Source organism: Lonchura striata, chromosome 35 (genome assembly GCF_050655825.1).
Source record: "Lonchura striata isolate lonStrDom1 chromosome 35, ASM5065582v1, whole genome shotgun sequence".
Taxonomy (NCBI): Eukaryota; Metazoa; Chordata; class Aves; order Passeriformes; family Estrildidae; genus Lonchura; species Lonchura striata.
The window spans coordinates 7,203,524-7,227,493 of NC_140737.1; the positions used below are offsets into that span (position 1 = coordinate 7,203,524).

Here is a 23,970-nt window from a genome sequence, read left to right on the forward strand (position 1 = left end):
GCGGTGTCAGGGCACAGGTTGGACTTGATGACCTCCAAGGACTTTTCCAGCCTTGTTGATTCTGGGATTCTCTGAAACCACCCTTGGAGCAGCTGCAGGAGGAGCCCTGGGCCTCCTCTTCAGAAGCTCCACCAGTCCAGGTCCCTCAGCTTCTCCTCACAGCCCCAAAGCCCATCCTGTCAGTCCTGCAGAGCCTCTGCAGCTCCTCCTCACTGCCCAGAACAGGGAGCCCCACAGCCAGACACAGCAGCCCAGATGTGCACCCCTGGCCTGGGGTGCCTCTGGCAAGGGAGCAGCACCAGGCACTGCAGGAGCCTGCAGACAATTCCTGCAGCACTTGTGGGATGATCCTGCTCCACAAGGGATGTTCCCAATGTGCCAAGTCAGGAACTGCAATGGAGAGTGGGGCCAGAGAGGAAAGGGCAAACAGGGATGGGCTGTGTGCAGGGGTGGGAACAGGGCTGGGCAAGAGGAAGAAATTTGTATCAGGAAGAGTAAAGAAAGCAAAGGTGAAGCCAAGGAAATGCTCAGGGCAGTTTGGGGGTGGCTGCCAGGCAGCCCTGGCTCTGAGCAGCAGCGTCTGCAGTGGGACAGGAAACTCCCAGCTGATGGGAACAAACTTTCTGGCTGACTGCAGAGGCCAGGACAAAGCTGAGTGGTTTCCCTGGTGTCCCCAGCCCTTCCTGGCCCCAGGGGCTGATGGCATTTGTGCTGCCTCAGGTTCATGTCCCCACAGCACCAGCATGGGGGTGCTCCCGCCTGCTGTGTGCAATGCAAACAGGGGCTGCTGAGCCAGTGCTGCCGTGTCTGTGCCTGCAAGGATGCGGCACCTCTGTGAGCTGGGGGAGAGGCCAGGGCTGCAGAGGGGGGATGCTGTTGGCAGCTCCATGAGGACGCTCTGGGACGCTGCCCTGGGCTGTGCAGCGCACTGGGGATGGATCAGCCCCTGCTCTGCTGCTCCTTCCCATCTCCCCCAGGGCCCTTGCAGAGCACCAGCCGTGCTGTTTGCCCCCAGCCTGCCCACGGCCAGCCTGGGGCTGCTCACGGTGGTTTTCTGTGCTGAGCATTGGCCTGGCCGTGTTCTTGAGAGAGCCTGGGCAAGGAGCCTGGAGCCCCCAGGCCCTGGCCTGAGGCGTCAGCGCTGCCCCAGCAGTGCCCATGGCCTGTCCCTGCTGCAGCCCCGGCACTGCCACCCCCAGGACTGTGCCCGGCCCCGAGAGCACTCAGGCCCTGCAGCAACACCAGGGCCACCAGGGCAGCGGGGCAGGGCCACGGGAGCAGCACTGGCAGCACCAAGTGCTCCTGCTCCTGGGCACAGCTGCTGTGCCAGCACTGATCTGCCCCAGCTCTGCACACAGACATTGCTGCTGCAGCTCCAGAGAAGGCAACAAAAGGGCATCTCTGCAGAAAACTGTGCTGGGACATCCTTTAGTTCCTTTAAAAACACTGAGAGCACAGCCCCTCAATGACACAGTCTGTGGCCACAGGGAAGGTGGGGAGAAATAAAATGAGAAATGACACAAATAATGACATTTCTTTGTGGACAACATTAAAATGTAAAACAAAGAAAAAGAACCTCCAAGAGGAAAACAACAAGAAGTATCAAAGATAACTTTTATTACAAGTGATTTCCAGAAATTGGCCTGCACTTTAATGTTCCTGAAAGCATCCAGTCATCTGTCTCCACACTGCAGCCTTGGGCTCCTGGTTCCTCAGGCTGTAGATGAGGGGGTTCAGGCCTGGAGGCACCACTGAGTACAGAACTGACAGTGCAAGATCCAGGGATGGGGAGGAGATCAAGGGGGGCTTCAGGTGAGCAAACATCATAGTGCTGACAAAAAGGGAGACCACAGCCAGGTGAGGGAGGCAGGTGGAAAAGGCTTTGTGCCGTCCCTGCTCAGAGGGGATCCTCAGCACAGTCCTGAAGATCTGCACATAGGAGAAAACAATGAACACAAAACAACCTAGTCCTAAACAAGCAGTAACTTCAATGAGCCTGAGTTCCCTGATGTAGGATTTAGAGCAGGAGAGCTTGAGGATCTGTGGGATTTCACAGAAGAACTGGCCCATGGCATTGCCATGGCACAGGGGCAGGGAAAATGTATTGGCTGTGTGCATGAGAGCATTGAGAAAGGCACTGGCCCAGGCAGCTGCTGCCATGTGGGCACAAGCTCTGCTGCCCAGGAGGGTCCCATAGTGCAGGGGTTTGCAGATGGACACGTAGCGGTCGTAGCACATGATGGTCAGCAGGAAATACTCTGCTGTGATGAAGAAGAGAAAGAACAAGACCTGTGCAGTACATCCCTTGAATGCGATGTTCCTGGTGTCCCAGAGGGAATTGTGCATGGCTTTGGGGACAGTGGTGCAGATGGAGCCCAGGTCGCTGAGGGCCAGGTTGAGCAGGAAGAAGAACATGGGCGTGTGCAGGTGGTGGCCGCAGGCTACGGCGCTGATGATGAGGCCGTTGCCCAGGAGGGCAGCCAGGGAGATGCCCAGGAAGAGGCAGAAGTGCAGGAGCTGCAGCTGCCGTGTGTCTGCCAGTGCCAGCAGGAGGAAGTGGCTGATGGAGCTGCTGTTGGACATTTGCTGTGGCTGCACATGGGCACCTGTTCATGGAGAAAGGACAGTGAAGAATTAGAGGCAATGCCTGTAACCAAAATCAAAGACATTTCCCATACCCCCTCCCCTAGAACACACATAGACAGTCTTTTGTGTTCTACAATTCTGGGGTTTTCTTCATAAACACCCTTATATGAGTACTGCTGTTCCTGGAAGTCAGAAATCCTCAGCATTTCTGCTTCACTCAGGGAGAAATGAATAAGTTCTGTGCAGCAAAGTGATGAGAGGAGAGTGAGGGGAGATGCTCTGTCATTCTGACCTCTTTAGAATTTCTCTGGGCTTTAACCTTTCTCTGGATTAGGATGATCAGCTTCAAACATTTTCCCTAAAAAACCCCCAGGTACTGCTGAGAGTAGATGGATCCACCACAGCCCAGCTCCACATTTGTAGGCAAGGACTCACATTGCTCATTTCACCAACCCAGAAGCATTTTCAGTCTCAGAACACTTCTGCCTTTCCCCATCAATCTTATAACTCAGAGATGCTCTAGGACATGTTTGCACCCTGGATTGAAGCTCACAGCTTGGACTGGAATCTCAGGGACACTTCCAAGTGTCCCTCTGATGGCACTGGATGAAGGGAGATGCAGCTCCTTCCCTGGCTGCACTGTCAGCACTGCCCAGAGCCGGGCACTGGGGACAGCTGTGTCACCCTGAGCCAGCTGTGCCCCTGCCAGAGCCCCCAGTGCCGGGCAGCTGCTCCCAGCCCTGTGCTCTGCAGAGGGAACTGGGCCCGGGGCTGCAGAGCTGCCCCACGGCTCTGCTGCAGCTCTGCCTGCACAGGAGGGGCTGCACGCCTTGGAGCCCCGGCCCTGAGGGCAGAGGCTTGGCTGGGGCACAGGAGGGAGGGAGCTTGTTCAGAGGGAGGGGCTGCACTGGAGGGGATCCTCTGGACATCTCTAAACTCTCCCTGCCACAGCATTTCTGGGTTTGGTTTTCTCTCCTTCCCTGATCTTCTCTCTGCTTCCTGGAGATTTTCCTCCTGCAGGTGTTTCCCTGTGCCTGATCTCTCCCTGCCAGCACTCCCAGACCCCAAATCTCTGTGCCCTCTCCTTGGCCTGACAGAACCCTGCCTGTTTGCAGGGCACAGGCTGGGGGCAGGTTCTGTTTGCAGCTGGGAGAAAGGACAGCGCAGACTGAGCCTGATGGCTCCAGCAAAGGTGATGCTGGGGCTGTCCATGGGCAGAGGGGCTGAAAGCACATTAGGGATCTCCTGTGAACCTACTGATCACTAAAAGTAACAGTTCAGATACCTCAGGCAATTCTCAAAATTCCTAATCAACCTTTAATATTTATCCCCCATCCCTGCTATTCTCCAATAGTAGAAAACAGAATACAAAGTCTTTGAAATGTCCTCATTTTTATAAAAATCCTTGTCTTGGAAATATTCTATGGAGGATCAGAAGCCCTCACCATGTCAGAGCTCCATGAGCATTTCACGTCCCCTGCACCAGAAATACTCAGTACTCACAGGATCTGTGGGCATTGGCATGTTCCAGCTTTAGGAGATCTCTCCAGGAGCTGCAGCTGCATTGTCCTGCAGCCAGAGATTCCTGTGCCAAGGGCTGGCAGTGATTCTGCCTCAGGCACTTCTCAGCCCCTTCCCAGCCCTGACTGATTGAAGCTCTCTGTGCCTCTGTGCTGTGCCCGGGCTGGCTGAAGGCAGTGCCCTGTTAGAGGGAATGCCGCGGGAGACAAGACTCATGATATCATGATCATCAAGTCTCAGTTTATTGTAACAGATTTCACAGTTTATATATGTTCGTTAATTAGCTCATACATATTGCAAAAGCCAAGCTCATGATTGGTTGCTATGTGACTTGTACTATTATCTTTAAAGTATCTTTATGATCGATACATGCCTGTTCGGCTGGCCTTGAAGTTGGAACAGCTTAGTACCCCCTTTGTTCTTCTCTATCTACTTCTACATACTAAGCAATTTCAATATCCTGCTTTCTGCACATCATCTATTCTTCAGGGCCATGCGAACTTTGCAGCAGTCACATAGCCCTCCCTATTTGGATTAATTTTACAGTATCATGTCCCTTGTCGTTCAACCATTCCTCTGTCAGGCTCTCTTCATCTCCCCCGTTTTCCTTTTGGACAAGAAGGTGTGCATTCAGCATTTTCTGCACAATCTGCTGCATCAAGCCTTGCAAGCAAGTAAACACACAGGGCAAAACAAGCAAAAGTATCACAATTATGCTTAGAACTATTATGCTGTATTTGATAATGTCTCTTAACTATGGTCCGATCCCCAATCCTTTTAGCTATCTTTTTAAACCTAATCTATCCTCTACCTTTAACTGTTGAGTTAGCTCGGTCAATTTTCGTATTTGCTTATGGATGGATGTAGAGTGATCAGATAAGTTCATACAGCACATTCCTTCAAATTCTTCACAACTATGACCTTGGGCTAGAAGAAGTAAATTAGTGGCAGCTGCTCTGTTTTGCAGAACTGCATGACAGATATTACTTATATTTGTGGCAAGCTCACTCAACATTTTAGATGGAATACTAATTTACTTTTTTGTCCAGTAGGCTAGGATTTTCAATTGTGTGAGAGCTTCCACTGAAGCAACTCGTGGGGTGAAAAATGAGGTTAGTATTACAGAAGTGCACCCCACTTCATATTTCTCATGTTTTTGATTGTTCTGTTTAACATGAAAGGAACAAACTTAATTCTAAATACAAACTATATTTATGATAAACTTAATGTTATGCTTTTGATTATCTAATTGATTGTTCCTCTTTTTCTTTTGCCATTGAAAAGCAATGGTAAAATGAACAGAAAAATCACAGGCATTACTAAAACTCATTAAAACTTAGCAAAAAAGTCTATAACATAATTAAAAACACACTTATGAAAAAACCCAAAGTCTACAATCTTCTGTGGGTGAAACACAAATCTTTGCACAATCCACTTTTGATGTGCATCCTCTGATTTACTTGTGGAGAGATTAGTGTTCTCTTGAAATTGATAAGTTTAACATTCTTCAATGAAATCTATCTAGATTCTGCACCTGCTAAAACACAAACAAACTCAACACTCCCCACAGGGACTGGAGGGTCCTCTCTCAATTCTGTTTCCTAAAATTTGCATGAAGAAATGGAAATATCAACATCTTTATAATAAACATGAAAAAACATCAAGAACAAAACAATGCATATAGTAAAGAAACTAACAACAAATAAAAATCAATTAGATAATACACAATTAATATTACATATAAAATCACAGTTACCAAGTGCTACACTATCAAATTGTCATCCCAGAGTCTGCAGCAGCTGATAAACCTTAAAACAACAGAGATTTGGATAAAACATGTCCGGATCATGTCTCTCCAAAACTCCCTTTGAGGCTCAGCTGCCCTACATGGTCAAATTGTCAAGCCAAAAGGACTTGAATACTTTTTGATGCAGAAAACACCTGGGTCAATTACACCATCCACGTAGAGCCAGAGCTTGGCCAGAGCTCAAACTCTAATTGGAGGATATGTTTTAACACATTATAAAACAAAAGTCCTAGAAATAACAGTTACAAGTAAAAAACCTTATTATTAAAACTTTATCAAACTATCAAATAATTGAACCTGTCTAAAATCTCTTTCAAGACAAAAATTCTCTAAATACAACAAACCCTTTCTTCAGAAATCTGAAAATTTGAAGTCTGAAATCTTGAACTAAAATTTGGACAATGAATTTTTAAAGGAAGATGAATTGCAGCTGCATAAAAGATTGGATAAAGAAAACACATGAGTAGTTAAAAAATCAAAAACACAGGATCCTGAAAAAATATCTTGTAATCAATCACCTAAAGAGACAATAAAACATATGAAAACTGACTGTAAATACTATAACAACACCTTAATACCTTAATACCTTAATAATAATTCTTATCACAAAAATCAGACAACTCACATTTTATGATCAACCTATTAACAAGAAATGTTTAAAATAGTTTAAGACAATCCTTTTAAAGCACTCATATAACATTAGTAACAATCACTACTTATCATTACTTACAAAAACTTAACAATCACTATTTATCGTATTATCTATAAAACTTAAAAATCATTATTACTTATATTATTATCTATAAAAACCCAAAGACAGAGATTACAAACTCAATACAAAAATTCCATCAGGTGACATTTTCTCAACTCTTTGTTTTCAGAGACATTTTTGGTAATTAAATCATTACTAAAATTTCTATCTTTATACAGTGATTTTTATCCATATCATATTTGAAATAACATTGATTCACATAATGTTCATCCTTCTTGGTATCTTGGAAAACACTCGGTCCTGCTGTACTTTTTCATTACGTCTCTGACTCTTGTAAGAAATTGGGAAGATGCTGTTGAAATTTTTGCTGTAGTGTTGCGATCCCGCCACCGGCGGCGCTGCTGCTCTCGGCGTTGTCGCTGCCATGGCAACCAGGACTGTGCCGCCATCTCCGCCGCCATTGCTGGGCGCTGCGGGGAGATGAGGGGCGGCGCCGCCTCACTCCCGTCCTTGTTGTGTCACCTTGTGGATGGGAGAAGAGACACCCCCGCCACGGCCGCGCCCCGCCTGCTCCGGCTCCAGCGCGGCTGAGCCCCAGGAACGCCCCTCTCACCCCTTGCGCTGCTGCTCGGCAGCAAGGAGCCTTCCGTCTCTCGGCTGATGTCCGCTCCGCCCCGGGCTCGCCTCCGGCTCGGTGCTGGCCGGCCCCGCTCTGTCTGGCCCCGCGCCCGCTCCGTTCTACCTGATTCCCGTTCACACAAAGTGAATTTGGGATCCCAGTCCCGTTGCCATAAAGCAATTTGGATCTCAATTTCCAGCACCTCAATGCTACTAGTGTCTATGGGAGGTACAGGCATTTCAGAAGCAGAGATGGGAATGGGAAAATTTGTGAGAACCGGAGGGTTTGGCTCACTGGAGAGAAGCGAGGGTTTACATTCCTTATTTTTCTCCAGAGCTGTCCGTATCACTTCCACCGCCCTCTTTTCTGCCTGACACATTAACAATTCGTTATCAACCACACTCCAAAGTTTACTCATTTTCTTGCCCGGTTTATCCTCATCTAACACTAATTCCCACAACTTATCCCTATATCTTCTCCATTCTGAAAGTTCATGAACACTATGGGGGTTAACGAAAAAGCCGTAAGACTCAGCATGATGCAATAGCGAAAGGAGATCCTTATCTAAGTCAATCCCCTTAATCTGCCTTTTTCTAAGAGAAGCACTAAATAAATCATATGCTGCTTGCCTTTCCATGATTACGTCGGTACTGTTGCTGGCTCCTTCAGGCTTCGGCAGCACGTATCGGCTGAGCTCGCCGCTGCGGTCACTCAGGGCACGGAGCAGAGCGTTTCGCCTCTTCTCTTTATTTTCGCCGTCCTTCCAGCTGCAGGACCCGAACCCCAACGCAGCACCTCTCTCGTCTTAGGCTCGGATCAGGTCCCTGCTTTCGGGCGCCAGTTGTTGGAGGGAATGCCGCAGGAGACAAGACTCATGATATCATGATCATCAAGTCTCAGTTTATTGTGACAGATTACACAGTTTATATATGTTCGTTAATTAGCTCATACATATTGCAAAAGCCAAGCTCATGATTGGTTGCTATGTGACTTGTACTATTATCTTTAAAGTATCTTTATGATCGATACATGCCTGTCCGGCTGGCCTTGCAGTTAGAACAGCTTAGTACCCCCTTTGTTCTTCTCTATCTACTTCTACATAATAAGCAATTTCAATATCCTACTTTCTGCACATCATCTACTCTTCAGGGCCATGCAGCAGTCACGTAGCCCTCCCTATTTGGATTAATTTTACAGTATCATGTCCCTTGTCGTTCAACCATTCCTCTGTCAGGCTCTCTTCAGTGCCCCAGCCTTGCTGGGCTGGCAGAAGAGCTGCTCAGCAAGAGAAATGTGCTTTTGAAGCTCTGCTTGGTTACCAGGATCACCCTCTGTGCCAGGAGCCTGGCCCAGCTCAGCAGCACAGACACAGCACAAGGACTTTAATGACCCTCTGGGGCTTTGTGCTCAGGGCCTGAGTATCAGGCCCTGAGAGGGAGCTGCAGAAACCTCTCCAGAGCTCCAAGCCAGAATCCAACTCCAAAGTTTCTTGGACTTTTAATGGGTCCCCCTGAGGGACACAACTGAGAAAGTGTCCCCAGGCCCCAGGCAGAGCAGAGAACTGGAGGCACTGATGCCAGGAGGGGACAAAGAGAAGCCAAGTGTTGGTGCCCTGGGGCACAGCAGGGTCTGTACCACCAAGGGCTGTGAGGAGACACCTTGTCCTGAGGCCCTGGGGCCTCCTGGCACAGCCCCAGCCAGGCTGGGCACTGTCAGCCCCTGGTCCTGCCCTCAGCATCCCCCCCATGCCCACATCCCAGTGTCCTCAAGGATCTGCTGGAAGGAGTCCCTGGGGAGCCTTGGTCAGGAATGGCCCTGGGGGCTCCTTCATGCTCCCAGGGACTGCAGGTTTTTCAAAGGACTTTGGCTTTTGCTTTTGTCTTAGAGTCTCTGAGAGCTTTGTGCAATCATGGCCTCCAATTATCTGCTGTAATTAGTCCCTGGAGAGGCTTTGAAATTAACAACACTCAGTGGAGCCCTTTAATGCTTCAAGGTACTTCAGTTATTTTAAGGTACTTGGTGATTCCCTTTTGCTACAGATTCTGTGAGAGATTTGTGCAGTCATGGCCCCAATTATCTGTATTAATGAGTCCCTTGAGAGCTTTGTAATGACACTTAGTGTGGCTCTTTAATACTTTGAGATTCTCCAGGTTTTTAAGGTACTTTGGATTCTCCTTTCCACACTGTCTCTGAGAGTTTTTTGTGCCATCCTGGCCTCCAGTTTTCTCCTCCATGGAGTCCATAAGGAGCCTGTGTTGGGGATGGACCTCAGTGGGTCCCATTATTGCCTTGTGACACTTTGGGTGTTTCCTCTGTCTTTTAGTCCTGGAATGGTTTGTGCAATCTCCTCTCAGGCCCTGAGGTTCAAGAACTCAGCTCCAAATGCACCACGAGTCTTATTAGGATCAAGCAAGTCCCGACAAACCATGGCTCTGCCTTGATTTCTCTCTTGTCTGGAGCAGTTCATCAGGAAGTTTCTGTAGTGGTTTTAGTTTACCAATTTGAGATTTCTCGGCCAATGCATTAATTAGTGTGGTGGGTTCAGTGCTGGCTAATTACCAGTACATTCACTAGAATATACTTACTAATTTCCTGCTCTAAGATTGGATTAGGAGAAAGGCAAAGTGGACTAAAATTTTAAGAGGATAAAGAGAAGTTTGTTAACAATAACTAAAAGAAAGAGTAATAAGGATCAGAACAAAACTTTCAGAACAGTTCTCCTCCTCTTCATGCAAACTCTTCTTCCTAAGTGACAATGTAGAGTCAAAACTTAAAATTTTCTGTCAGTTTACCACGTCCAGGATAGTCTTTCTTTACTTCACTTAGGGAGAAAAGTTCCTTTTCTTAATGTTGTGGAGACTTTTCCACAAGAAAACATTTATCTTATGGCTTTTCATTTCCACGAATAACAGCTACCTGGAAAGATCAGCAATTGTGATGTCCATGCCATTTTTTCACAGTTTTCCCACAGCTGTGTTTAGGGGCCATGTCAATTTATGGGATATTAGTTTCAAGATGAGCTGCCCTGTGTCCTTTTCTGTCACTGGAGGGAGGATGGCAGCACTGGAAGGGTCAGTATCCCCCCGGGGCCGGCAGACAGTTCCATGAGCCCAGCCGGGCTTGGTGGCCAATTCTTATTTTGTCCATGATTCATGGACATGAAGACCAGTTGTTTTCCACAGTAAGGAAGGAACAGAGCCCCAGTGTTTTAGGGGTAGATGAGAGGTGACCACCAGAGGACAAGGCCAGCCAAAGCTGCTGGACTTTATTCTGAGAAATGCCCTTGAATAAGGGCATGTTTTAGGCAGAATGTCAGTATTGGCTATGGGCATCTGAAAAGATGGAGAGTTCTTTTCCATAGCAAGGAATGCGCAGATCCCCAGTGCTCCAGGAGCTGATGAGAGGCAGCCCTTGACATCCAGACCTGTCAGGTGGCCCCTGGCAGGCCAAGCCAGCCACACCTGTTCCCTGTTCCCTTGCTTCCATGGGGCCCCACAGTGTCCCAATGGTCCCTGGCTTCCAGGAGGACCTGAGGTGTCACAATGCCCCCTTGGTGACACGAGGGCCTGAAGGGTCGGAATGGTCTCCATGGTTCCATCTGCCCCACAGAGTCATAATGGTCTCTGGGTCCATGAAGCCCCGTGGTGTCACCATGGCCCCTTGGTTCCATGGGCTCCAGGGGTGCCACAATGATCCCCTTGGTTCCATGAGGTGCCCACAGTGTCCCCGTGGTCGCTGTCAGAGGCTGGATGAGATCCATGTCCCGAGACACCTTGGGATGCTCGGAATGCCCGTGTGGGGCCGGGGGCGGGTCAGGCCTTGGTTTGTGGTGGGACAGAGCCCCGCCCCCAGCCTGGCCTGGCAGAGCTGTCAATCACACAGCAGGGACGGTGCTGATTGGCTGAGCTGTCAACCAATCACACACCAGCAGCTGGTGCCTACCCTGACTCTGATTGGTCAATCACCTGGCAGTCCCACCCCAGGGGTGGGCCCATGGAGGCCCAGGGGGTTAAAAGCCGGAGCACGAGGCCAGCCCATGGTCTGGATCCTGCCTTCTCCTGGGGTTCCTCTGCTGGTGATTCTGGAACCTGAGCAGTTGGTGCATGTGTGCGTGTCTTTCTATAGATCTGCTGCCTTTCTACTCTTCTCTATTTTTTCTCCTTCTAATCCTGCTTACCCGGAAGATTTTTGAGTAATATAACATCTTGAGGGTTAAAGGTTTTTAGGCTGAATGGGCTAAGTTAATGAAGTTAATGCTATGATAAGAGTTTTATGTAGAACTGGGTGTTGTATGAAACCCTTTGCCAGAGTTCCTTAGTTATATATCTTTTGCCAGTAATATTTTGTGTCGTTTTGACCTCTTAGCTCAGTTGGTTAGAGCATGGTGTTGGTATCACTGGGGCTATGGGTTCAATCCCTGTGTGGGACATGCAATGAAGAGCTGGATTTGATGATCCTTATGGATCCCTTCCCACAAAGAGTATTCTTTGCATCTGGCCATGGAGAGAACATCCGGTTGGTGTTTCTCTTGTGCACCAAACTCAAGTAAAAGAACCTTTGGTCAACACCAGCACTTCAGAGTATTGGGATGTTACAGCCCTGCAGGCTCACAATGGCCTCTTGTGTCCATGAGGCCCCATAGTGTCACCCTGGCCCCTTCGATCCATGGGCCCAACAGTGCCACAATGATCCCCTTGGTTCCACAACTTCCCACAGTGTCACACCGGCTCCTTGGTTCCATGAGGATCTGCAGGGTCACACAGGTTTGTGACATTTCTCCTTGCTGCCCCTCACATCCCCCTGCCCCACAAACAGCCCCGAGCCGCCCGTGAGGGACAGGCCCTGCTGTGCCAGGCTGGGCTGAGGGCTTGGCCTTTCTGCTTCCCCCAGCCAGCCCAGGCCTTGCTCAGCATTGCAGTTCCCTGCTCTGAGCCTTTGGATCCCTGCAATCCTGGCCTCAAGGATCTGCTCTCACCGGTCCCTGGGGAGCCTTTGGCAGTCCCTGCCCTCAGTGAGGCCCAGTGATGCTCCAAGGGACTTGGAGTTTTGCTCCTGACTCCTTGAGCAGCTTCTTCAGCCTTCTCTCAGTGCCTGAGGGTCCTGGACAGGGGCTCAAATCCACCATGGGGATCATTAAAATACAGAAAGCCCGTGGAGGATCTTTCTCTTGCTTCAATTGTCTTCAGCTCTCCAGGACTTGTGCAGCTCACTGGAGTCAGTTTGGAGTTCCTGTAAGGAGGAAGATTTCAAAGTGCACCTCATAACCATTTTTTCTTTAATCAAGTGAGTATATTTTCATTTTCCACTTCAGAGAAGAGCTGATAGAAGCATTCCCCAGGTGATCTTGATGCTCAGTGTCTCCTTAGGAGGTCTGGGCATGTAGAAGAATGAGCCCCTTCAGGACTGATGCTGTTTGGTCAAGCTGCTCCTCACCCCCAGCCTCACCATGTCTGACATTGCCCACCTGGCATTGACATCCCTGTGCCCTGCAGCAGAACCTTGTCCCTGAGCTTTGCAGCTCCATGTCCCAGCCCATTGCACCGTGTCCCACCTGCTCTCCTCAGGGCTCTGCTTGCACACAGGCCCAGGAGAAGATTTCCTGTTAGGAAAGAAAGAATGGAAAAGCCTGAGCAGGTTTCCTAAACAACAAACCCCACTCAGGAACCACCTGCTCAGTACAGGCTGCCTGGAATGGTGTCACCTTTCTACAAAGGAACAGTGTGACCAGAAATGATCACTGGAAGCAGAATTCTCTGAGTCTCCCAGCTGAATTCTCTGTCCTGGTTCTTTCCCTGGATCTCTGTTGGTGGATGCTGCTGGTGCCAGCCTCACCTTTAACTTGTCTTTGGAATGCAAACAGATGTTTGCAGCTGTGTTAAGCAGGATTTGTTCAATGTTTCTATAAATCTTTTGTGTTCCCCATGGAATGATGGGGCCATTTTGGCACTGAGGGGGTGACGTGGAAGCAAGGAGTCAGTTGTGACCCTGGGGTCCCATGGAACCACGGGGCCATGGTGACACAGCAGGGCCACGTGGATCCAGTGGTCCATTGTGACACTGTGGATCCAAGGAGACCATGGAGACACCCCCAGAACCTCATGGAACCAAGGAGTCCATGGTGACCCAGCGGGGCTGCATGGAGCCAATGGTCCATGGTGACACTGCCCATCCAAGGAGGCCATTTGGACACTGCAGAAGCTCATGGAGCGAGGTGGCCATTGTGACACTGAAGGACTTCATGACACCAAATATCCATGGGGACACAGCAGGGCATCATGGAACCCAGGAACCGCTGTTGGCAGTGTGGAAACTCCTGGAACCAGGGGCTGTTGTGGCACTGCAGCACCAACACAGCTGCTGCACCTTGTCCCCTGCCCTGCACAGCTCCTTGGGAGGCATGGCAGGAGCAGCACCCTGGGAACCTTGGGAATGCCCCTCTGGGATCCATGGCACACACTCCCAGGGGCTGGAATTCCAGTTCCCAGCCAGGAAAAGATGTTCCTGCCCTTGAAGGCAAAGCTCTTATGGAAGAGTCAAAAGCCAAGTGGAGCAACATCTTAAAGTGACATTTCACTGCCAACCTCCCTAACTTCACCCATGGTTGTTGTAGCTCATGGATTGGGAATTAAATCAGGGCAGGGTCTTTGGTGGGAGCTGCCCTGGGTCAAAGGAGGCACTGAGAGAGGAACAGAGCAGGCAAAGGAAGGCAGGAGAGAAAGGAGGTGTTTTGGTTTGGAATGACAGGTGTCTCCTAAGGAGGGCAGGAGCCTCCCCTGAAATGGAAAAATGAAGACTCTTTCAGAATTGTCATAGATTTGAAATTAAGGGGGGCTCTCAGGTAAAAATATGGGAGCAGGAATAACAGCTTTTTATTAGGGAAGAAAATGAAAATATGATCAATGCAGTGAACCAAAACAACACTGAGAGAGCCAGAATACAACCTGACACCCTGTTGGACAGGGTGTTGGCCACAATCCAATTGGAATTGTGGCTGCAGTCCTCCTGCAGTGTCAGGTGTGGTTCTGTTGGAGCAGTGATCCTATAGGAAAGGGTGTCTTCCTCTGAAGAGGAAGAGGCAGCTGTTCCTCTGAGAAATCCAGCCCAGAAAAAGCTGTGTTGGTGGGCCAGAATCTCCAGACTAGATGCAGGTAGGAATGCTTGGCTCCTCCCTCTGGGCAGAACATCTCACAATGGGATGTTACAGTTCTTATCAGTCATGCTGTGACATTCAATAGCCCATTATCAGCAGATGTCTCCCCTGAGGGAGGATTGATTGTGGAAGAGATAAGGAAAAACTGCCCACTTAACACAGGACAACTGCCATACAGATGGCAAATAGAACACATCTTGCTTTTCAGTCTGGGACAGGAGGACACAAACAAAATCAGCTGAGAAGGCAGCACTCTGAAAAGCAAACCAGAACTGACAGAAAATGAATGGGACAGAAATCAATAATTCTGATAGTTTTACTTATTATCAAAATAAATCACACCCACCCAGCCCCGCACAATCCTGACCCCACAACCTCAAATTTGGATCTCGCTTCTCCCGATCACCTTCCAACCCCATCTCATCCTGGAGGCTGTGCAATTGAGCAATTTTAGCATGGGACTGAGGTGGGAAACAGCCATTTTGAGGTAGGATTTAGTCACTTTGAGGTGACAGACCAATCCACCTTGGCTTTTGGAGTGCAAAGATATGGAGAATACTACCAGATATGCCCCAAGAACCCACAAATCCTCCAGTATATGTTCCCAAACAGTAAATTCCACCTCAAATACTTCTTAACTGGTGGGACTTCTGAGATCTCTGGTCAATACTCTTTTTAGTAATTTTTCATGTGTTTTTAAGTGATAAAGACAAATCAGGAGTAAATTAGGGCCAAACAAAAACCAGAGACCCCTTGAGCATCCCCTGGACACTGGACAAAGCAAACTCAGCAGAAATCAAATGTAACCCTCCATAAAATGCCTTGAGGAAGATTTGCTCTTCCCACAAGTCATTTCTGATGGAAACACAAATAAATCCCAAACATTAATAGACCAACAACAGAAGCAATTCTCTGGCAATTTCAAAATTCATCAGTTCCAGCACAGCTCCAGCTCAGATGCTGGCAGGTTCCAAAAAAAAAAAAAAAAAAACCACATGGAAATTTGGCCCAATACAGATTATTAAAAGGAAGGGAAAGCTCTGTGTAGCTGTCACAAAGGTGACAGGGACCAATAAAATAATGCTTCTCCCCTCAAAGCCCGTGAATTAAGGAGTTATTTGGGAATTTAGCTACTTGAGCTGGGCGTCTTGTAGGATTTAAGTAGCCTTGTGTTCCTCACTTTGGGGTGAATGATCCTTGTCAGTCTTGCTGGCATAATTTGTTCCCTTTCCTCCAGTGATTTTAACAGACTTTTCAAAGAAGGAAAACAAAATATTTTCTTTACACTGGCCACCCAGAACAGCCATTTTCCTCATAAGTTCTCCCAAAAGTCACTCAGAGGAAGCTGCATCCAAGTTTCCAAGAGTTCCTCCAGAAAGAGCCACAAACTCCTCAGTGGAGAGAACCATGCTGTTGTCAAAGGCACTTGGGGTCAGACAACAGTGCCCTGAACTCACTGTGCCAAAATACTGTTGCAATCTGGATAATGAAATTGTTAGAGAGATGCCTGTGCCCCAATTAAGGAGCTCAGGTGACCAAATCCAAAGTGGATTTTATTGAACAGTAAATGTGAGGTAGAGAGAGACATGGAAAAAGAAAAGGGGAGAGAGCAAGGGAGTGACAGGGACAGAGATCTCCCCTGGGACAGGGCAAATGTGACATTGTCCCCTGTGTGCGTGGCCTTCCCAGGGTGGGGGTTTTACACCTGAGCCAGTTTGGGTAAGGGGGGTGGTGTTCACCCCCCACCCTGAGCAGGGATTGCCTCACTGTTTCAGGTTACAGTGTCAGATGTAACCAAAAGTGTTTTCAGTCCCCATCTCCATAAACTGTTATCAACAGGTGGGGCAGTGTTCTTTATCTCTTCCATGGCTCAGCCCTGATAACGCTCTCCAGGGCCATCTTCTGTTAATGGGCCATTGAGTGTCACAGCAGCACTGATAAAATTACGTCATCCCATTGTGGGATGCTCTGCCCAGGGGGAGGAACCAAGCATTCCTGCCTGGATATAATCTCACCCTTGCAACACCACGACCACCTTGCCTACTGCATTCCCAGAGGACAAGAGCTCCATAACCACCACTGGACCTGCAGAGGAAGACCAGACCCTTCTACAGGATCACTGCTTTGACAGAATCACGTTCATCACTCCAGCCGGACTGCAGCCACCAGTTCATCAGACTGCTACCACTACCCTGAGCAACGGGGTGTCAGGTTATATCCTGACTCTGTGAGTTTAAACCAGTGTTTCTGTATCATTGCTTTGATCTTAATTTTCTTATTCAATTGTCATTCTGGCTTAGACTGTCCCCCTGGTTTGCTTTGAAGCCAGTACAAAACTCACTGTGCTCATCACTTGTTTTCCTCCCAAAACAGGATTTCCCATACCCAAAAGTTCGCCACATGGAGAAGGTTGTGAGGAAGAGGAAGATGCCTCAGGACCCCCAAGCAGGTGAGGAGGAAGTCAGTGCCCCTTTCCCCCTCTCTCCTGCTCCATCTTCCAGCCCAGCACAGCCCCCGGCTGCAGGACAGCCCCGCTGCCGGTGCCCTCCTGCTGGGGATGCCCTGGGGGGATCTCCTTGCCCTTCCCTGTGGCATGGAGGCAAATCCCATCCTCTCCTTGTCCTTCCTCCCCCAGAGCAGGAGCTGAGGATGGAGATCAGGAAGGATAAATCCCTGCAGCAGAACCTTATGGAAGAAGCTGTTTTAAGCAACTCCACAGCGCAGGAATCCAACAGGGAGGAAAAGCCCCAGCGACACCACAGGAGGAGGGGCTGCAAGCCCAGCCCAGGATGCTCTGAGGAGGAAAGACCCACTCTGGGCCAGGAAGGTGGGCAGAGCTTCAGCCAGAGCTCCAGGCAGAGCTCGGAGCTGGTGGTCCCTGAGCAGCATCATGATGGGGAGAAGCCCTACGAGTGCTCAGAGTGTGGGAAGAGCTTCAGGCAGATCAATAATCTGAAACGACACCTGATGATCCACACCGGGGAATGGGCCTACGAGTGTGGGAAGTGTGGGAAGGGCTTCCGCTGGAGCTACCAACTCATCAGGCACCAACGCATCCACACTGGGGAGAGGCCCTACAAGTGTGGGGAGTGTGGGAAGGGATTCAGCTGCAGCTCTGCCCTTGTCCGCCACCAACGCATCCACACTGGGAAGAGACCCTACGAGTGTCCCAAGTGTTGTAAGAGTTTTCAGACCAGCTACAATCTCCTTGTACATCAGCGGATTCACACAGAGGAGAGGCCCTTCCGCTGCCCTTACTGCAGGAAGGGCTTCAAGCAAAACTCCACCTCATCATGCACCAGCGCATCCACACCTGGGAGAGGCCCTACATGTGCCCCACTTGTGGGAAGACGTTTCACAGCAGCTCAAATCTCCTCCTGCATGAGCGGATTCACTCCGAGGAGAGGCGTTTCCTCTGCCCTGACTGTGGCAAGGGCTTCAAGCACAACTCCACTCTTGTCAGCCACCAACGCATCCACACTGGGGAGAGGCCCTACTTGTGTCCCCAGTGTGGGAAGAGCTTCACCTGGAGCTCTGACTTGACCAAACACCAACAGAGCCACCGGTAAGGGAAGTCCTGAAAATTCTCCAGCTGCAGGAAGAGCTTTGTGCACTGCTCCAGTTTAATCCCCCATTGGAGGACAATGTTGGGAAGAGCCCTGGTGATCCATGTTCCCTGTGATCCATGCTGGGAAGACACCTGTCCCTTTTCTTGCCCCTACCAATGACCTGATGTGGGATTGAAGAACATGAGGGTCTGGCCATGGCCCTGTCACTACATTCACTCCCACCTCAGGTCATTGCCGGGGCAGAAAAGGGACTCTCTCTGTCTTTCCCTGAGGAGACGGGTGTCCTTTCCATGCAGGAGGAAACACGTGGATAGGAAGATACAATTGATGGTGATGTAGTTTTCCCTGTAAATAGTTTTTCTTATCCCTTCTGTTGTCAATTTTTTTTCTATTCCTGTTTGTTCCTCATCTCGTTGCTATTCCCAGTAAATTGTTCTTATCCCAGCCTGGGATCTTTCCCTTTTTTCATTCAATGGAAGGTGGGAGGGCAATGAGTGCATGCAAGGTTTTAGCGGGAGCAGGAAATTGAGAAATGCCATTCCTGAACCCCGGCCTGTGGAAACCGAGCATCCCAGCTGGTGCCAGCCCTGGTGGCCATGGCAGCAGCCTTGGGAGCAGGTCCCTGGCTGGGGCTGAGGGAACCTCTTCACTCTGGTGCCCAGGGACAGGAGTGGAGGGAGCGGCTGCAGCTGAGTTGGGGCAGGCTGAGGTTGGATCTCAGGAAAAGGTTTTTGCCCAGAGGCTGCTGGGGCACTGCCCAGGCTCCCCAGGGAAGGGTCACAGCTCCAGGGCTCTCTGAGCTCCAGCAGCGTTTGGACAGCCCTGCCAGGCCCAGGCTGGCAGTGTTGGGGTGTCCTGTGCAGGGCCAGCAGTTGGACTCGAGGATCCTGATGGGTCCCTCCCAGCTCAGCCAATTCTGTGGTTCTGGATCCATGACCCTGGGGATGGGAGTGCCAATGGTTGCCATGGCAACGGGCTCCAGGCCTGAGCTGGTGTCCATGGCAACCACCCCTGGCATGGGGTCTCCATGGAGCTGCCCAGGGACTGACCATAGCAACAGGGGCTGGGGATGGTTGCCATGGAAACTGACCATAGCAACAGGGGCTGGGGATGGTTGCCATGGAAACTGACCATAGCAACAGGGGCTGGGGATGGTTGCCATGGAAACTGACCATAGCAACAGGGGCTGGGGATGGTTTCCATGGGAACTGACCATAGCAACAGGGTTTCCTGGTGATGGTTGCCTTCTAAGGATGAGATTTGTCACAGGCCCTCAGAGGGGTTCCATGGGGACTTTCCAAGAGTCTCCAGGCTGTTCAAGAGCTGGAATGTCACACACAGAGACAGGGGCTCCATGGAGCCCTCCCAAGGGTTTCTGGGGATGGCAAAGAGCCGTGTGGTCAGAGGCATTCACAGCCATTCCATGGTGACATCCCAGGGCACCTTGGGCTGCAAAGGCACCGATCTGTCACAGGCACTCACGGGGGCTCCACAGTGACATCCCAGGAGTCCCCAGGCTGCCAAAGAGCCGGGATGTCACACACACTCCTGTCATGTGCAGAGTGGGAGCTTCAGGCTAAAGCTTTATTTCATTATTGGAGAAACTCCTGCTGAGTCATGAGATGGAAAAATGACACCCAACAGCCACCATGGATCCTCAAACCCCTGCAGGGCCCCCAGACTTCTACAATTCCTTTTAAGAGAAGAGACTGGGGGTGACTGGATCCACACCCAGCCCCAGAATTTGTCAAAGGTTTATGTATAAATGATTGGACAGGTAGAATTGAACAATTTGTCAATGCAATTTTTCCTACAGGATTAATGATGGAATACCAGATATATTTATATAAATACAATCAGATCATGACTAGACAGTAAGCTCTTAACCAGAGTTATTTACTCCCCAGTCCAGAATCTATAACAATTATAGGATATTCTTCTCTAGGAAGCAATTTTGAAGTCAGCAGGGCCTTGCTGGAGTTGTTTGAGCCCATTGCAGGCAGAGCCTCCTGCTCCAGCAGGAACTGCCTTTCCTGTGCCAGGAGCAGGGCAGGTCCTGCTGCAGGAACAGCCCCAGGCCAGCCCCAGCACAGGGAAGGCCTCGGGCACAAGGGCAGAGTGCCGTGCTGGGAGCTGTGCCAGGGACAGCCGAGGCACCAGAGGCACCTTGGCAGCAGCAGCTGCTTGCAGGGCATGGCCAGAAGCCTCCCTTGCAACCCGGCCTGGTGGCCAGTGCTGCAGAGCTGCTGCCTCAGGGCTCATTTCTGGATGGGCTCTGAAAAGCCACTTCTGCTCCAGGAGCCTGACTGGGAAGCCATTGGCCCAGCACCTTGGGGACAAGATATTAACAACAAAACTCTTCATTCCAGCAGAGACAAGGCAGGGGCAGAGGAAAGGGGAGAGCCAGGCCCAGGGGACAGGGCTGCCATGGTGATGGCTGTGAGGTCACTGCCCTGCAGCAGCCTGGCTGCCCTCAGCAGACATTCTGGCCAGAACTGTTGTGAGGGCACCCAGCACATCCGAGAACCCACACAACAGGAATTCCATCCTTGGGGAGGGGAGGGGATTTCACTGGGTCAGGTTGCACACACTCCCTGATTTTTGAGCATTCCTGGGATGGGAAATCCACTTCTCTGGAAAAACATTTGCCATTTTGTGCCACTCTCATCACTGTAAATATTTCCTCCTTCTAACAAATTTAAATCCACTCTCATTCAGTTTAGAGATATTTACCATTGTTCTGTCACTGCTAGACTTGGGAGAAAATAACTTTGATAACTATTTTTCCATTTTCACAGACCTTGGGGAGGACCCAAATATCTCCCAAGATGGGGTTTGAAGGCTTCATCGCATAACGAGCACGTAGAGGCTGCAGGCTCTGGGCTCAGTTGTGTGCAGACTGAGGACAGAACAGGAGTAGCCTGGGAAGGATTGAAGGGTGGTTCCACAGATGCTGGAGTTTTATTTCATTGTATAAAACAGCCAGAAAAGAAATAATGGCACCAAAGGTGTAGAGTGCCCCTGCCCAATGAGGTGGGAATTTTACCCAGACACAGCATCTGGCGAGAGCGTGACTTAAAGAAGATTCCACCCCTCCACGCTGTGGGGTGTGCCCCTGAAAGCCCGGGAAAAGACACTCTACCCTATATGATCAAATGAGGAATGGCCCCAGAATGTTCTTTTTCTGTACCCTTATTGGCTTAAATTGTGCTGCAATGTCCCCAGTGTAGTTTTTTCCATTGATTGTCCTCCTCAATCCACCCCTTTGCAGTCTCCTGCTCCTCTTAATATTGGACTTTGATCCTAAACTCCATCCCACCCTGTAACATAAAAGTCTTGACCCTACCACCTTGTTTCTTGTGTATGTCCCTGGGAAAATGAAGAATCCTCAGTTTTCTAAAGCAAGACCTGTCCTGTTGCCTTCCTTTCCCTGTTGGTCATTGGTGTCTGCCTGAGGTCTGAGACTCTGGGGCCTGGGGCAGTTGTTGCGCCCTTTGCAGCGGCGGAACACAACAGTGCTTTCCTCCCTATGGAAAAAAGAACCGTCCTTATCTATGCAGAAATTGTGGGAATTGGGCTTCCAACTCCCAAATTCCCTATATCCAAGGGTTGCTTTCAGACAAAAGCTACCAGGAAAGAGAGGTCTGGTTGCCCTTGGCCTCTGATGTCTGCCTTTCATCTGCCCCTCAAACGCTGGTGTTCCGTGCTTTCCTTCCTATGGAAAGAACCATCCTCCTCCAAATGTCCATGTCTAAAATTGGGATTCCACCTATAAAATTCCCTATATCCAAGGGTTGCTCCCAGACAAAATCTGCCAGTACCATCAAGTTTGGCTGGCCTTGGCCTCTGGTGGCTGCCCCTGCCACACTGGGGCTCAGTTCTTTCCTTCCCATGGAGATCACTGTGACACTGTGGGCACCTCATGGAACCAAGGGGATCATTGTGGCACCACTGGAGCCCATGGAACCAAGGGGCCATGGTGACACCATGGGGCTTCATGGACCCAAAGACCATTATGACTCTGTGGGGCCTGATGGAACCATGGAGACCATTCCAACCCTTCAGGGCCTCATGTAACCAAGGGGGCATTGTGACACCTCAGAGACTCCTGGAAGCAAGGGACCATTGGGACACTGTGGGGCCCCATGGAAGCGAGGGAACATGGACCAGGTCTGGCTGGCTTGGCCTGCCAGGGGCCACCTGACAGGTCTGGCTGATCTTGGGATGCCAAAGGCTGCCTCTCATCAGCTCTGGGAGTACTGGGGCTCCGTGCTTTCCTTGCTTTGGAAAAGAACTGTCCCTCTCTTAACATACCCATTGTCAAAATTGGTACTCTCCATAAAAAATTTCCTATATGCAAGTGTATCTTGCAGAAAAAAATCTCCCAGTTCTGGCTGGCCATGTCCTCTGGTGATCATCTCTCATCCACCCAGGGAAACACTAGGGCTCTGTTCCTTTATTCCTATGGAAAAGAACTGGTCTTCATCTCCAGGAACCATGGCCAAAATTAGAATTTGCCTCCCAAATTCCATATATCCAAGGAGTGCTCCCAGACAAAAGTAGCCAGGACAGAGAGGTCTGGCTGGCTCTGTCCTCTGGTAATTTTCTTAGACCATGAGCTGAATATTTTCATTTCAAAACACCTTGGAGAGGGCCCAGAGATCTCCCAAGGAGGGATTCTGAGGCCTCAGGCACATGACCACTACATATGGACAAAGGAGCTCTGTGCTCTGTGCTGCTGTGGTGGTTTTGCATCACAGAAGTGATGTCCTGAGAGAAGCTGCTAGCAGTTTCCTGTGTGTCTGACAAAAACCAATCAGTAATTAGCTTTGAGAGCTGACAATCTGTTAAAGCACTAAGGAAGCTGCAGACGCCTCTGTGCAGACACAAGTTAGAGATGAGAAAGCCTGGCTGGGTCTCTCTCCCTTCTGGCCCCACAGAGGTGCCGAGGCCGGCCCAGCCCCGTCTCGGCCGTGGGGCCGGGCGGCTCCTGCCGTGGGGCCGGGCCCCTTCCCAGGGAGCCGCCAGGCGCCATCGGCTGCCGGGCAGGGCAGGGGAGTCCGCGGGGCCGAGGCCGGGCCGTGGCTGCGGGTGCTGACATCTGGCCCTGCCGAGCCCTGCCCCGCCGCCAGCCCGGGCCCGGCCAGGATCCGCCGGGCCCCAGGAGCAGCCCCGGGCCGGGCCGGCTCGGCCAAGGCTCTGCCACCCTTGGGCTTCGCCCGCAGCCGGCGGGCAGGGCAGGAGAAGCCATCGGCCCCGGCCGTGCTGCTGCTGGGCTCTGGCCTGGCTGCTGAGATCCTGGCCCTGCCCCAGCGCGGCCCAGCCTGACACAGCCCCAGCGCAGCCGCTGCAGGAACCTCCATGGCAAAACAGCTCCGGCCGCAAGCACCGAGCCCGGCCGGGCTCACGGAACCATCTGCAGCCCTGGGAGATATTGACTCTGCCAGTGCTGCCATCCTCCCTCCAGTGAGAGAAAAGGACACAGGGCAGGCACACAGAGGAGCAACATGGACACACCGAGGGCAGGGAAGAGGAAGTTGAGTCCCAGATGGAAGGGATGAGGAGATGCCTTGATCTTGGGGCTGGAATACTCTGGTTAAGCTGTGGAGAAGGATGTCATGGATACATCAGACTCTCTTTTTCCCTATAATGCATTGAAAAGTACGGGGAGATGACTTGTCCAGCAAAGACCTCTATGCTAAAGTAAGTAAATGTTGAAGTAGATGTGAACCCATGAGAAGTTTGAACAGAGAAAGGGAGAACAGTGATGAGACCCTGTGCCCTCAGGGAGAGAAGATGACCTCTGTTCCCACAGATGAGGATGATTTCAGAAAGAGATGAAGAGAACTGTTGCTCTTAAACAGCACATCTCAAAACTAATACCCCATAACTTGGCATGGCCCATAAGCACAGCTGTGGGAAAAGGTGGGAAAAGATGGGAGGGAGTTCACAAATGCAGATTTCTCCAGGCAGCTGCAATTTGCGGAAATGAAAAGCCATGAGATA

The 23,970-nt window shown here is 50.3% G+C and overlaps 2 protein-coding genes across 2 annotated transcripts in view; one reads left to right on the forward strand and one right to left on the reverse strand.

The window, feature by feature from the left end:
- Positions 1-1,371: 1,371 nt before the first annotated feature.
- LOC144246358 (olfactory receptor 14C36-like) lies at positions 1,372-3,164 on the reverse strand. The gene has a single exon (XM_085565305.1). The coding sequence runs from the start codon at positions 2,581-2,583 to the stop codon at positions 1,651-1,653; it is 933 nt and encodes a 310-aa protein (XP_085421431.1). The 5' UTR covers positions 2,584-3,164; the 3' UTR covers positions 1,372-1,650.
- Positions 3,165-16,795: 13,631 nt separating this feature from the next.
- The window catches only part of LOC144248556 (uncharacterized), a 65,782-nt gene continuing 58,607 nt past the window's right edge, over positions 16,796-23,970 (forward strand). The window contains exons 1-2 of the mRNA XM_085565008.1: positions 16,796-16,855; positions 17,659-17,853. Coding sequence (XP_085421134.1) covers positions 16,796-16,855; positions 17,659-17,853 — 255 coding nt within the window. The remainder of the gene's footprint in view (positions 16,856-17,658; positions 17,854-23,970) is intronic.

Bases quoted from the DNA above. Each gene is read 5' to 3' on its own strand.
- LOC144246358 (XM_085565305.1), bottom strand. From the start codon at position 2,583: ATGTCCAACAGCAGCTCCATCAGCCACTTCCTCCTGCTGGCACTGGCA.